The 12,197-nt window shown below is 33.2% G+C and overlaps 1 protein-coding gene across 1 annotated transcript; it reads right to left on the reverse strand.

Annotated features, from left to right (window-relative positions):
* Nucleotides 1–3,320: 3,320 nt before the first annotated feature.
* On the reverse strand, nucleotides 3,321–6,746 carry LOC127092732 (uncharacterized). The gene is made up of 11 exons (XM_051031616.1): nucleotides 6,585–6,746; nucleotides 6,444–6,505; nucleotides 6,316–6,366; nucleotides 6,184–6,210; nucleotides 5,685–5,789; nucleotides 5,452–5,559; nucleotides 5,009–5,080; nucleotides 4,843–4,893; nucleotides 4,688–4,750; nucleotides 4,482–4,606; nucleotides 3,321–4,396 (listed from the first exon to the last, which is right to left on the reverse strand). The coding sequence occupies exons 1-11, from the start codon at nucleotides 6,691–6,693 to the stop codon at nucleotides 3,472–3,474; spliced, it is 1,698 nt and encodes a 565-aa protein (XP_050887573.1). The 5' UTR covers nucleotides 6,694–6,746; the 3' UTR covers nucleotides 3,321–3,471.
* Between the last annotated feature and the right edge of the window lie 5,451 nt (nucleotides 6,747–12,197).

Here is a 12,197-nt window from a genome sequence, read left to right on the forward strand (position 1 = left end):
TACTAATAATTTATTATTATAAAAATGTGAGTTTCATTTCTGACTATGGTGGTTTATTTTTTACTACTAATTAATTATAATTGTTGAGAGGAGAGTGTGGTAATCAAAGATCGATATAAAACATTTTTTTAAACATTATAAATATATTATATTTTGTTTTTAGTTTTTTAAAAATTCCTCCGAACATTTGTTACTTAAATATTTTTTGTGAACAAATTAATTCACCATTGTTAAAAAAATACAGACGTAATATTATATTAAAAAAAACTAAAAACAAAACATAAAATATTTATAAGAATTAAATATTTACATTAATATAGATTTTAATCACTATAACTCTGTTATTAAACTTAATTTTTAGTTTGATGAAGTTTTAAATTTAATGCGGACCAAATTTACAAACAGAAAAACATTTGAAGAACTATTGTTCAAAGAAAAACTTTATATAAATTAAAAACGAAAAAATTGATATTTTTATATAGACTAAAAATTTATTTAACTCTAGAATTCATATATACTTCCTTTTAAAAATAAATAAAAAATGAATATTCTTGTATAACAGGATAGAACTATATTGGATGTATATACTTTTTTTTCTTGTTTTTTAATTTCTCTTTTCCCCATACCTTATGTAAGTTTTTATAATAAATTAAAAAAAGAGAAACCCCACATTTATTCCTTCCATACTTATATACATGATGCAATCTTTTGGGCACTATATATACCCTTGTATCCCCTTCATCTCCTCAAACAACAACAAGTTTCTCATTGTTCCATAGAAAACAAACACTTAGCTTCAATGTTGTAGAATTTAGAGAGATCATTTAAAGATTCAAAATCGCTGTAGATCAATACTTAATGCATGTCTGGTTCAATCGAGAGTAAGGGAGGTGACAGAAGAGAGTGAGCACACATGGTATTTTCTTATTATGATATTTCATATTTGAAGCTATGCGTGCTCACTTTCTATCTGTCACCCCGTCACCATCTTTTTCTTTCTATTTACTGTTTTGTTTTCTGCCACTATATATTTTTCTATGATTATATTTCTGTATGAGGCACATTTGTGTGTCTAGATGCAGAATCTTTTTTAATGGCATTTTTGACATATCTGTAGACTCTTTCAGAATTCAGCAGAAGCTTCAATGGTGTGGGAATTAAGAGGGTTGTTATGGTGAATATGAGATACAGTGAGGTACATCCTATGGTAACATGTGCATGCAGTTTGGAGCTATTATTGGAAAAAAAATGTTTGAGCTTGAGTGCAGAGAAAGTGACAGTTGCTATAGAGTGGTCCTTGTTTTCATTTCTCAGTGGAGTTATTCACCCACCATATTTAATTTAGGTGTTATATTTAAAAAATTATTTTACTTTTGGATCAACATGTATGTTCCATAATTATAAGCAATAATTGAAAGCTCAAAATTTACTCATGAATTTATTGAATTTTTTTTCAAATATTATCCTGATAATATTTTTTTAATATAAAAAGTCGAATATTGTTGATCATCCAATCACCGTTAAAGTTTAATAACCATTGTCTCCAAGCATTTGTTGAAAAAAAAATTGATATACTCTAAGCCATTTTCCTTCCCTCCAAACTGTTGATGGAAACAAAGATAGATTCAAAAAAATTATTCTATTTCCAACAAAACATAATTTAGGCCACATAAAGAAAAAAGAAAAAAAAATAACACACAAAACAATTAAACGATCATGATTTTCAATTAAAATGTTTAGCAGAATGAATTATTATTTCGATTAAAAAATATATATTTTAGAAAGACAAATGATCATCTCTTATCACTTACAGGATCTGATAAAAGCCCATTAAGCTGGTCCTCACTGATCACTGTTTTGACTTGCCCAACAACAACATTTCAATTGATCTCAATGAATTTATCTCTTTTTTCTTTAATTTTCTTTCGAGAGTTTCTGAATACGCCAAAATTTTAAAATGTCTCATATTTTTAAAAATGCATCTCCGAACGCACCCCAACTCACATTCAAATAAGATTATTGAGAATACTGCCCTAATGTTTAGTTCATTTTATTTCAGAGATGCATTTCCGATATTTTTTCATAGTTACATCAGTATCAAACCAAAAAACAAAGGATTTTTCCAAATTAAAATTAAAATTCATAAAATAAAATTAGGATTACATACATGAGTAAAACATAAAATACAACATTACACTTCAATATCTAGGTGGACGCTTCAACATCTTCATAATATCTTCGACGGATCTTGAAATCGTCGCTTCCAACTCGAGCATAAATTTTGTTTCGAAACGGAAAAACGTATTCCACACAACCCTTACACCGCTTGCGTCTTGAACTCGAATTTGTTAAATTCAATCTTCCCTTCGTTGTCAACCGACGATGAACGATACTCGAACTTTTTAGTCTTTCGATCATCTTTGTAAGGTATGAGATAATGGATTTCGTCTTTAATATCATTGAGAGAGGTGAAGTCGTTGAATTTGAATGTGCGCCCCGGGAGCTCTGTTGGAGAAGGAGACATTTGCGACATACCAATTAATGTTTAGTGGCAACATTTGAAATATTTTCAGTTTGTGTAAAATATAACATAAGAGCACCTTAATTTATAGAAGTCATAGACCAATATGTACTCAATGTCTGACATGTTGATTCTGGAGATATATCTCTGGCACCGCACCATATTATCTTATTCCGGAGATGCATCTCCGGAATAAAAATAACTCAACTTATATAACCCCTTTCAAAATGGTCTTTGTTGAGTATATAAGAGGTGTGTTCGGAGATAAATCTCCGAAAACAATAGACATGTTTTGAAATTCACATACGGTAGAAATACAGTGTTCTTTTTATCGTGAATATTAATCTCGGGATTCACTTTACTCTTTTAATTTGAAAAAAAAAGGGTAATTATCCTCCCTATTTTAAAATTCGTGAATAACAATGGACATTTTATGAATGAACTTTATTCATTTTTTGAAATTCATGAATAATAATGGACATTTAAAAAAAAATTATCCTCGCTATTTTTTAAAATCCACCACTTTTGGATGATCTTAAAATAGAACAATGTGGTTTTGTAAAATCAAGATTCTTGAGTTCAATAACCATGAGATCTTAGAGTTTTTCTTTATAATGATTAAAAGTTAGGTGTTAAAAAAGTTAGTAGAACAATGATTTGTTGGAGGGTTGTGCCACATCATATTGACACATAAAATATGAGGAAAGATCAAAAACATTTAAATAGAAAATCAAAAATCCAATTTATAAGTTGATTCATATAATCGAACTTATTATAAAACTTGATTGTTGTTGTAAAATTAAATAATCAAAAGTGTATTTAAATTAAATTATTTTTAGTACTACAAGGAATCAACCTGGAAAAAGCATTCTACTACTCATTTTGTATTGTTAAGAAATAAATCAAGAAAACACCTTGCATTAGTTCAAGCTAGAGTACAAAATTTGATTTCAATCTTTGCAAAAGAGCAAGATGTTCAATGCTGCACTAGGAAGATCATCCTTCAAATCATTGTCCACAAACCAATTACCGATAACGCTTCGAGACGTTTCAGTCGAATTTCCGGTAGTAGGCCATCTGTCGACTAATCTAAACCCGAATTGCGCTGCAGCTGAAAGCAATGTCGGTTCGTCAACACGGCGAAAAATATGGCAAAGAATAAGCGCAGAAACATTATCGTCTTTATTACTTTCACTGCAAGCAATAAGTTCTTTCGCAGTTGCAAACAAAGGCAATATGGCTTCGTGAACATATGTAACATCGGTGCCGATGATGACGTTGAACCCTCCGTTGCTCAATTTCTTTATGCTTTCTATGTGATCTTTGTTTCCCCACTCGAGTTTTTTTGTAGTTAGTTTAGTCAGCAGTGGCGATTCGATATTCGACGCAACGTTTTTGGATAATAGGTCGAGTGCGAAATCATCTCCGTCTGTAGCAACAACTTGGTCGGCGTGTCTAGAAGCAATCATAGAGCAGATTCCGCCGCTGCCGCATCCTAACTCCAATACCCTTTTTCCTGCAACAATGTTGGGATTTTCTGCAAGGATGGAAGCCATTAATCGGGCCGATTCCCATAGCATCAAACCAGTTGATTTGCAGGTGTGTTGGTACTCTTTTGAGAGTAAGTTAATCTTGAAATTCCAGCCTCTAAGTTTGATCTCAATAACCTCATACTCGTCCGAAGGCAAGACGCCAAACATGTCAGCCGCAACTCCCTCGGACATGTCAATTACAGAGTCGGTTAAACTACCATAATCATTTTGATTGATTACCGTGCCAATATTGCTATCGCTATCAAGATGATTGGCCTCCACTTCTTTACCAGAAGAAGAGACAGAACCATCTGAAACACGAAAAACACCTTGGATCCAACGCCTGAAACCGCCAAACAAAGAAGAAAAATCATAAAGTTTTAGACTCACGATACATCGAGCAAAAACAGACATGTATAAAGTATTACCGTTTCATTATCAACTCCCTTGAACGGTTCTCAACTTCTTTGCAACATACGTCAAGTTTGTGAACATCAAAACCATTTTCTTCAAATAAATTTGTCAAGAACTCATTTGAAAAATAGTAAGCGCGCTGAATACGAAACAAAAAGGAATATTACATTAGAAAATAAGAAACTCGCATGTGATAACATGGACAGAACTGAAAACTCACCGTGCCGTCACCTCTAACATAAAAGTTATCACTTATCTTTTGATCCTTGCCGGAGAATCTCTCCTATAGAACAGAAAAATAAATATACAAATCATGACCTGGATAGTAATGGAGAACTTTACGATTTCTAATAGAAGAGTTACGATAAAATCAACCTGAGCAAGGTCTCCAGTAGCATAGTCTCGCAGCAGCACATATCCACTTGGCTGTAAATGGAGAAAGGGTATTATTATCATCACAATTCACACATGAACAAGTTATTTAGCAAGGTTTGAGAAAAATTATAACGAATTCACCGTACTAAATATAACAATTTCTTACTTTGATAATTTTTCTAATGTTCTGCAAAACTAGAGGCATCTTTTCCGGGGACACTGCAGATAACATAAATATCTGCTTACCATGTCAGGTAATTAACTAAGAGTCATAAATAATATTCAATAATAGTAAAACAGAAGTTATTTGAAATATCGCAAGAAAATTATCTATGCAGAATTAACACTATAGGTTGAACGTGTGTCTGTTGTCTCACATGTGCCAGTGTCCAACACCGACACAATATTGATACATGTAGTTAGATTCAATCATTGTCATTTTCTTAAACTATTACAAGTGTCTACATGTCAGTATCGTGTCTGTGTATGTGTCAGTGCTTCATAGAATATGATAGTCTCGACTCGAACATACTAAAGTAATGCGATCTCATAATCGCGTTACTTAAACTGTAAACATAAGCTATATCTGTCATACAGAATTTCAGATACCATTGTAACAATATCAACAGAAGATGGACTGATCTCTTTGCATAGGTCATCAGCTGTCAAATCAGAGACAAAAGCGTGGACTTGGGACTCCTTAAAGTCTTCGTGCGCCTGCAATAAGGAATGTGAATTTGTTCTATTAGAAGTTAGACTCGCATAAATCTCAATGCAACATATACAACAAGCAGATGATGATTAGACAGAGAGTTTAAGTTTACATAAAGTAGATTTACAACCTTAACCAACTCAACAGCTCGTGGTGAGAAATCACAAGCATAAACGAAAGCATCTGGATACGAAGCAATCACAGGAAAGATGGTATTTCCAGCTCCACAACCAACCTGTTCAATAAACAACACTTATCATTATTTATGCCAGGTTTGGATAAACAACTTAATTAAGTGCTTATAACATAAGCCCTCATGATATAACTTCTTATCTATAAGCTATTTCTATAACACAAGATAAATAAGTCAAATTGCTTTCATATAAGCTATAAGTTATTTTCATAGACTATCCCGGAGAACTTATGGAAATAAGCTGAAACAACGGATAACTTATGAAATATCTTGTCAAACAATAGTTGTTTTCATAAATTCTCCCAAACAGTCTCACGAATGTTTATGTAAGCAGATAAGCTGGAATAAGTCAAACCGATCGGGCTAATTCTTTATATGATAAAGTTATAAGTTCTAAACCATAGAGGTGAAGAACATAATGTGGCAAATATACTACCTCCAAAATCACTTTCTTTCCTCCACCCTGAAATTAAAGATTGCTTAACTCATTAGCACATGAAGAAAAGAAAAAACACATTGAAAAAACATAAATCAACTTTAAAATTAAGCTATTATTCATTCAACTCACTGAAAAGTAATCTCCCCACTCCTTATCCAGGTAATGTCTGTCTTTGAAAAACTGAAGAAAGAAAAGTGGCATCACTATAGTCAAATCACATCAAAATCAAATTAAAAAATTGGTTACAGAACACAAACCTTGTCCCTGTGGCGCTTATAGAAAACATCCCAATTTCGCTTGGCTTCTTTTTCATACTTTTCTGCAACCCAAAAGCAAAAAGATGAAATTTTTATTCAGGAATTCATTGAGAAGCAAGAGCATGAGAAAGAAACAAGTACCTCTCCAAAAGGGGGAGACCCCAGAATTTGGTTTGGGGTAAATTTGCAACCTTTGAGTTTGAAGCGGCAATTTTGAATCCCCTGATGCCATTGCCGTGAAATCAAGCATTTGTGTGAGACACTGCAGGGTTTGTCTTTCTAAGATCTAATACTACGTTTTTGTTTATTTATTGTTTATTTATTATTTATTTATTATAACTTGTAATTATAATTAAAAATGTATATAGGTATGTATAAATTGCAATAATATATTTTGTAAAAAATTACTACTTCTAAGAAACTTGATTAAAGAAGACAGTATATCATTAGTTTGTATTATTGATTTTATAGGATATGTGTCAAAGTTTAAATTAAGATTTTAAAAGGTTTTAACATTGATATTCTAATGTTTTATAATTGATTAAATTTGAAAAATAATCATAACATTTTTAAAAATAATCTTATTTGATAGGATGTGATTGCTAGGTTAAGAATGGTATTAGTTTATTTAATATCAAAAACAAAAATTTTAGGGCCCGTTTGAAACATTTTTTAATTTTAGTTCTTAAAATTTGTTTTTCAAATTTATTTTAAAAAATTATTTTTAAGAAGAAAATTAACAAAAAAATTTGTTTGATAAACTAATTTTTAAAAACTGTTTTGAAAATATGAAAATGAAAAAACTTGTTTGATAATCTAATCTTTTAATAGTATTTTAAGAAAAGAATAAAAATGCATATTTTATCATTTACTTTTAAAATCTATTTTATTGTATAAAATATTACAAACTTAAGAAAATTAATTGATATTTGGTCGAATACAAATAATTGGATTAACTCGATTTTTAATTTTACAAATCACATAACACTTGTTTCTAATAATAATAAGAAAAAAACAAGTAAAAAATGGGATTCCACGTTTAATAGAAAAAAAAATTATATAGTGAAACTAATTAAGAAACACAAAAAAATTAAGTAAAATAAATAAACATATTTGAAAATGTTACTTATACATAAAAAGAGCATAAATAAAAGAAATAACATACTCTTTCAAATACGTTTTTCTATTTTATTTTTAAAATATAAAAATCATTACAATTACATTAATGCTATTAATGAAAATTATAAATTTTTATGTTTTTTCTTCAAGTTTTATAATACTAAAAACTAAAAAGTAAGAAGCAAAACACAATTAAACCGTTTCACTTTTTTGCTTTTAAAAACTAAAAAATAGAAAAGAATTTTTAAAAACACTTCTATAAAATATTATATTCAAACAAGTTTTTAAATTTTAAATTTTTAAAAACTAAAAAAAAGTTTTTAAGATGCATTTCAAACAGGCCCTTAATATTCTAGAATTTGAAAATTAATCAATAATTTAATTAATAGTTCTCAAGTGTGATTGTTTTCTTGTTTGAAGTGATTTCGTAAAAAAAAGAATTTAAATACTTTCATTGCACGTTTCAGTAATAAGTAATGTGTTAAAAAAATTATTTTTAAAACTAATAAAAACATCAATAAGATGTAAGAAAAAATTGATGGCAAATTTACCGAGATAACCCACTTTTTCGAAGAAATTTCCAAAATAACCCATTTTTCAGGAAAATTTCCAATCTACCCCACTTTTAGGAGGAGGCGTCAATTGGACTGACGACCCCTCTTAAAAATTACAAGGAGGCGCCAATTGGATTGGCTAGGGCACCTGCCCTAGCCAATCCAATTGGCGCCTATGTGTATTTTGTAAGAGGAGGCGTCAATCCAATTGGCGATTCCCTTAAAAAAGCCTCAAATGAAAAAACCTTCAACATGAAAGTTGTAGATCTTTTCAAGACAATGAATTTGTATATAAATTTTGCATCATTTGGATTTTTTATGAGAAAGTTATGGGCAGTTGAAGTTGGACTTCTGAGTTTTTCAACTGTAATCTGACCTATAATGTCTTGCATTATTTCATGTGTTTCTTTTAGAGTTATGAAATTTTATCCAACATAACATTTGAAGTAGACATCTTAAATTTTCCAATGCACTTGGTCCCACCTCAAAATAATTAAAAATGAGTGAGTTAGGTCCCTGCGAAGTTGACCTAAAATTAGGGTTTATGTCAAAATGATCTATAATGTTTTGAAATGAATGATGAGCTTCCAAGTTTCAAATGGGTTTTTGATGAACATGAAAGTTGTTCATATGGCAACTGTTGTTAAAACTTGAATGGAGGCGCCAATTGGATTGGCTAGGACAGGTGCCCTAGGCTAGGGTAGGTGCCCTAGCCAATCCAATTGGCGCCTATGTGTATGTTTTAAAAGGAGGCGCCAACTCAATTGGCGAGTCCCTCATAAAATGTCATTTTTGTCTTATAAATAGATGCGTTGTGTGACCTATTGTTCCACAACTCATATAATCATTTGGCTATCATGTTTGGTGTTCGTCGCCGATACGGTAAGGTGATTTATGCGAGAGACAAACCTCAATTGCTGATGCTGTTTTGGAACATCACCACGTTAGATCAACTGAAGAGGGAGTTGGTTCGATGGTTAGACGGGAAAATACCAGAAGGTGAAAAAATTAGAAGTATTGAGAGACTTGACAATATCTTTGGTTGGGTGCGAATGAAGACTGATAAGGATGCTAGGGAAATGATGTTTGGTCGAGACGACATTAATTTGATTGTTGTAATCAGTTAGAATTATTTATGTTTTCAAATGTTTTGTACTGATGTTGGTTATGAAACTCGTTGTAACAAGAACTTAATGATATATATTGATTGATTGTTACAGAAATACAATGTTACAAAAAGCATAAGATCAAGATAAAATGTTACAAAAAGCTTAAGGTCTAGATAAAATGTTACAAAAATCTTAAGATCTAGATGATGCTCCTTGATTGGGACAATTGTTTTTGTTGTGTCCTGGTTGACGACAGATACTACATAATCTTATCATTTTATCTGTGGAATCCATCTCTGTTCTGATACGTGTGCTGTTTGGCCTTCCTTTCTTCTTTCTATGCATCTCTTCATTATGCCAAACAATATCTCCTTCATATTGAGGCCAGTAATCCTCCATTGGTAGTACTGAAAAGCTTTGACCATATACATTCATGATGGTGTTGGCCTTGTACACATCAGATAAATGGGTGTAAGCGTCTTGACGAGTATAAGCGCATGCTGCAATGACATGGGAGCAAGGTATGCGGAAGGCCTGAAATTTTCCACAATCGCACCAACTTTTGTGTAGTTTAACCGCGTAGGCTAAATTTGGTCTCCCCTCGCTGTTGCCCATTGTTTCCTGGACGCTGAAATTTTGTCTTTGACGGTCAAACACTGTTACAGCGTGTGTCATAGCTTTGATGCTCTCCTCTTTCATGACCTTCATGCAACACTCACTGAATACTTGTCCAGACATTAACACTGCACTCCATCTTTCACCTCTGGTTGCGAACATAGAAGCCAACCTATAATAGGTTGATCTTACCAAGGCGGTTATTGGCAGGTTTCGAATTCCTTTGAAAACCCCGTTCATGCATTCCACAATGTTTGTTGTCATGTGGCCCCATCGACAACCACCGTCAAATGCTCTTGTCCACTGCTCTACTGGGATGTTATTTATCCATCTCCCCGCGTCTTCATTAGACAGACGAATCTCATCACGATAATATTGAAAATACGGTTGAGTTAAAGCATACCCAGCATTCACCACCTTCTTGCGAAGATTCTTATCTTTTATAGCACGCATGAAGTTTTGTGCAATGTGTCTGATACAGTAGACATGTGTAGAAGGAGGATTATGCCATCCGTTGTCATGGTTGTTGTAGGCACTTTCGATGGCAGCATGTCTATCAGAAATCAAACATAGATTGGCTTGTGGAGCGACATGCGTTCTGAGATGTCGAAGAAAGAAACCCCATCCACCAGTCGTTTCACCTTCAACAAGAGCAAAGGCAATGGGAAATACATTGTTGTTACCGTCTTGTGCAACTGCCATGAGCAAAGTACCCTTGTATTTTCCGTATAACCAAGTGCCATCAATTTGCAGGAGAGGTTTGCAGAAAGCGAAACCTTTGATGCACGGATCAAATGCCCAAAAAAGACGGTGAAATATTCTATTACCTGTAGTACAGGTTCCGTCTGGCATCATTGTTGGCACTGTCTCCAGAATTGCCACAGTTCCTGGGACATAAGTTTTTAGTGCCCATAAAAACCGTGGTAATTCCTTGAATGAGTCCTCCCAGTTGCCGAAAACCTGCTCAACAGCCTTTGTCCTCGCAATCCATGCTTTCTTGTAAGATGGAGTATAATTATATGTTGTTCGGATATGGGATATAATTATACTCACCTTCACTGATGGGTCTTTATTTACCAATGGCAGAATGTCTTGACATATCAAAGCTGTGCTCAGTTTACGGTGATCTTGTTCAACGTTAGTTGCAACGCAACTGTGTGGTGGGTCTATTGAGGCGATCTCCCAAGAGTCATTTTTCTTCTTGTAAGATGCAGCCAAACGAAACTTACAAAGCATGTTACGACATTCGATAACATACCTTCTAGAGTCAGTGCGTTTCACTGTAAAGTCAGCAAAGTTGTTCATATGGTATTTTTTTATTGCCAAGACACATTCCTCTTTGGTACGAAACATGTCTCCCACCTTTAATTCGCCTACTGGTCTCGGATACGGATTATAGAAGACACTGTCGGACGTTTCATCGTCGTGAAGATCCATATTTGTCATATGTTGAGGAGGATTGTAGGCATGAGTAAGAGGTATTGGTGGTGGTTGAGCCTCATCTTCATCGTCGTTGTTCAGGATGTGATCAACCTGTACCTCAGTCTCCTCTTCTTCTTCATCAACAACGTCGACCTCTACTTCGGCTTCTGGGTTGAGTTCATCTGACCATTGTGCATCATCTGCAGCATCTTCACCAGTTGGATCCTGATCGGTTAGTTGAGACTGTTGAGACGGTATACATGGTTGTATAGTAATGTACAACTCGATATAATCCATGCCTGAATGTTCATGACTAAGAAACATGCTTTCAACATCTTCATCGTCTCGTATCTTTAGGGGGAAAAACTTGCATTGACCATTCTCAAAAAATATAGGATTCTGATATGTCATCTTTGACACAATACCTGATGCTATAAAGGATTGTATTCTTTTTTTGAAATGCAAAAAGGTTGCATTTCTCTTCATTGTCACTCTAATGGTATCAGTGTTTCTAAAACAAAAACCATGAAGCTCAAACTCAAAAGTTTCACCGTTGCAGTGAACGTTGATACTGTATAATGATGAAGATGACATTTTCGAGATAAAAAGTATTTTGCAAGTGCAGATGAATGTGAGTGAAGATGACAAGTATTTTGGAGATGAAAAGTATTTTGCAAGTGCAGATGAATGTGATAGTAAGACACTTAAATAGATGGTATTAGTGTCTCACATTGAAGCTACTATGAGATACTGTGTCAAGCATGCAAGTAATTTCAGAGATGAGGTGTCTGTCATGCAATACAGTGTGAGTTGATGTGTCAAGCATGCTAGCTAGTCATGAGTTGATGTGTCTGTCAAGCATGCTAGCTAGTCAAGACAGAAGTGAGTATTCGGCATGCAGGATACTAGAGTGCCACGTGTCTGAGATGATGTGT

The sequence above is a fragment of the Lathyrus oleraceus genome, chromosome 6 (genome assembly GCF_024323335.1).
Source record: "Lathyrus oleraceus cultivar Zhongwan6 chromosome 6, CAAS_Psat_ZW6_1.0, whole genome shotgun sequence".
NCBI lineage: Eukaryota > Viridiplantae > Streptophyta > Magnoliopsida > Fabales > Fabaceae > Lathyrus > Lathyrus oleraceus.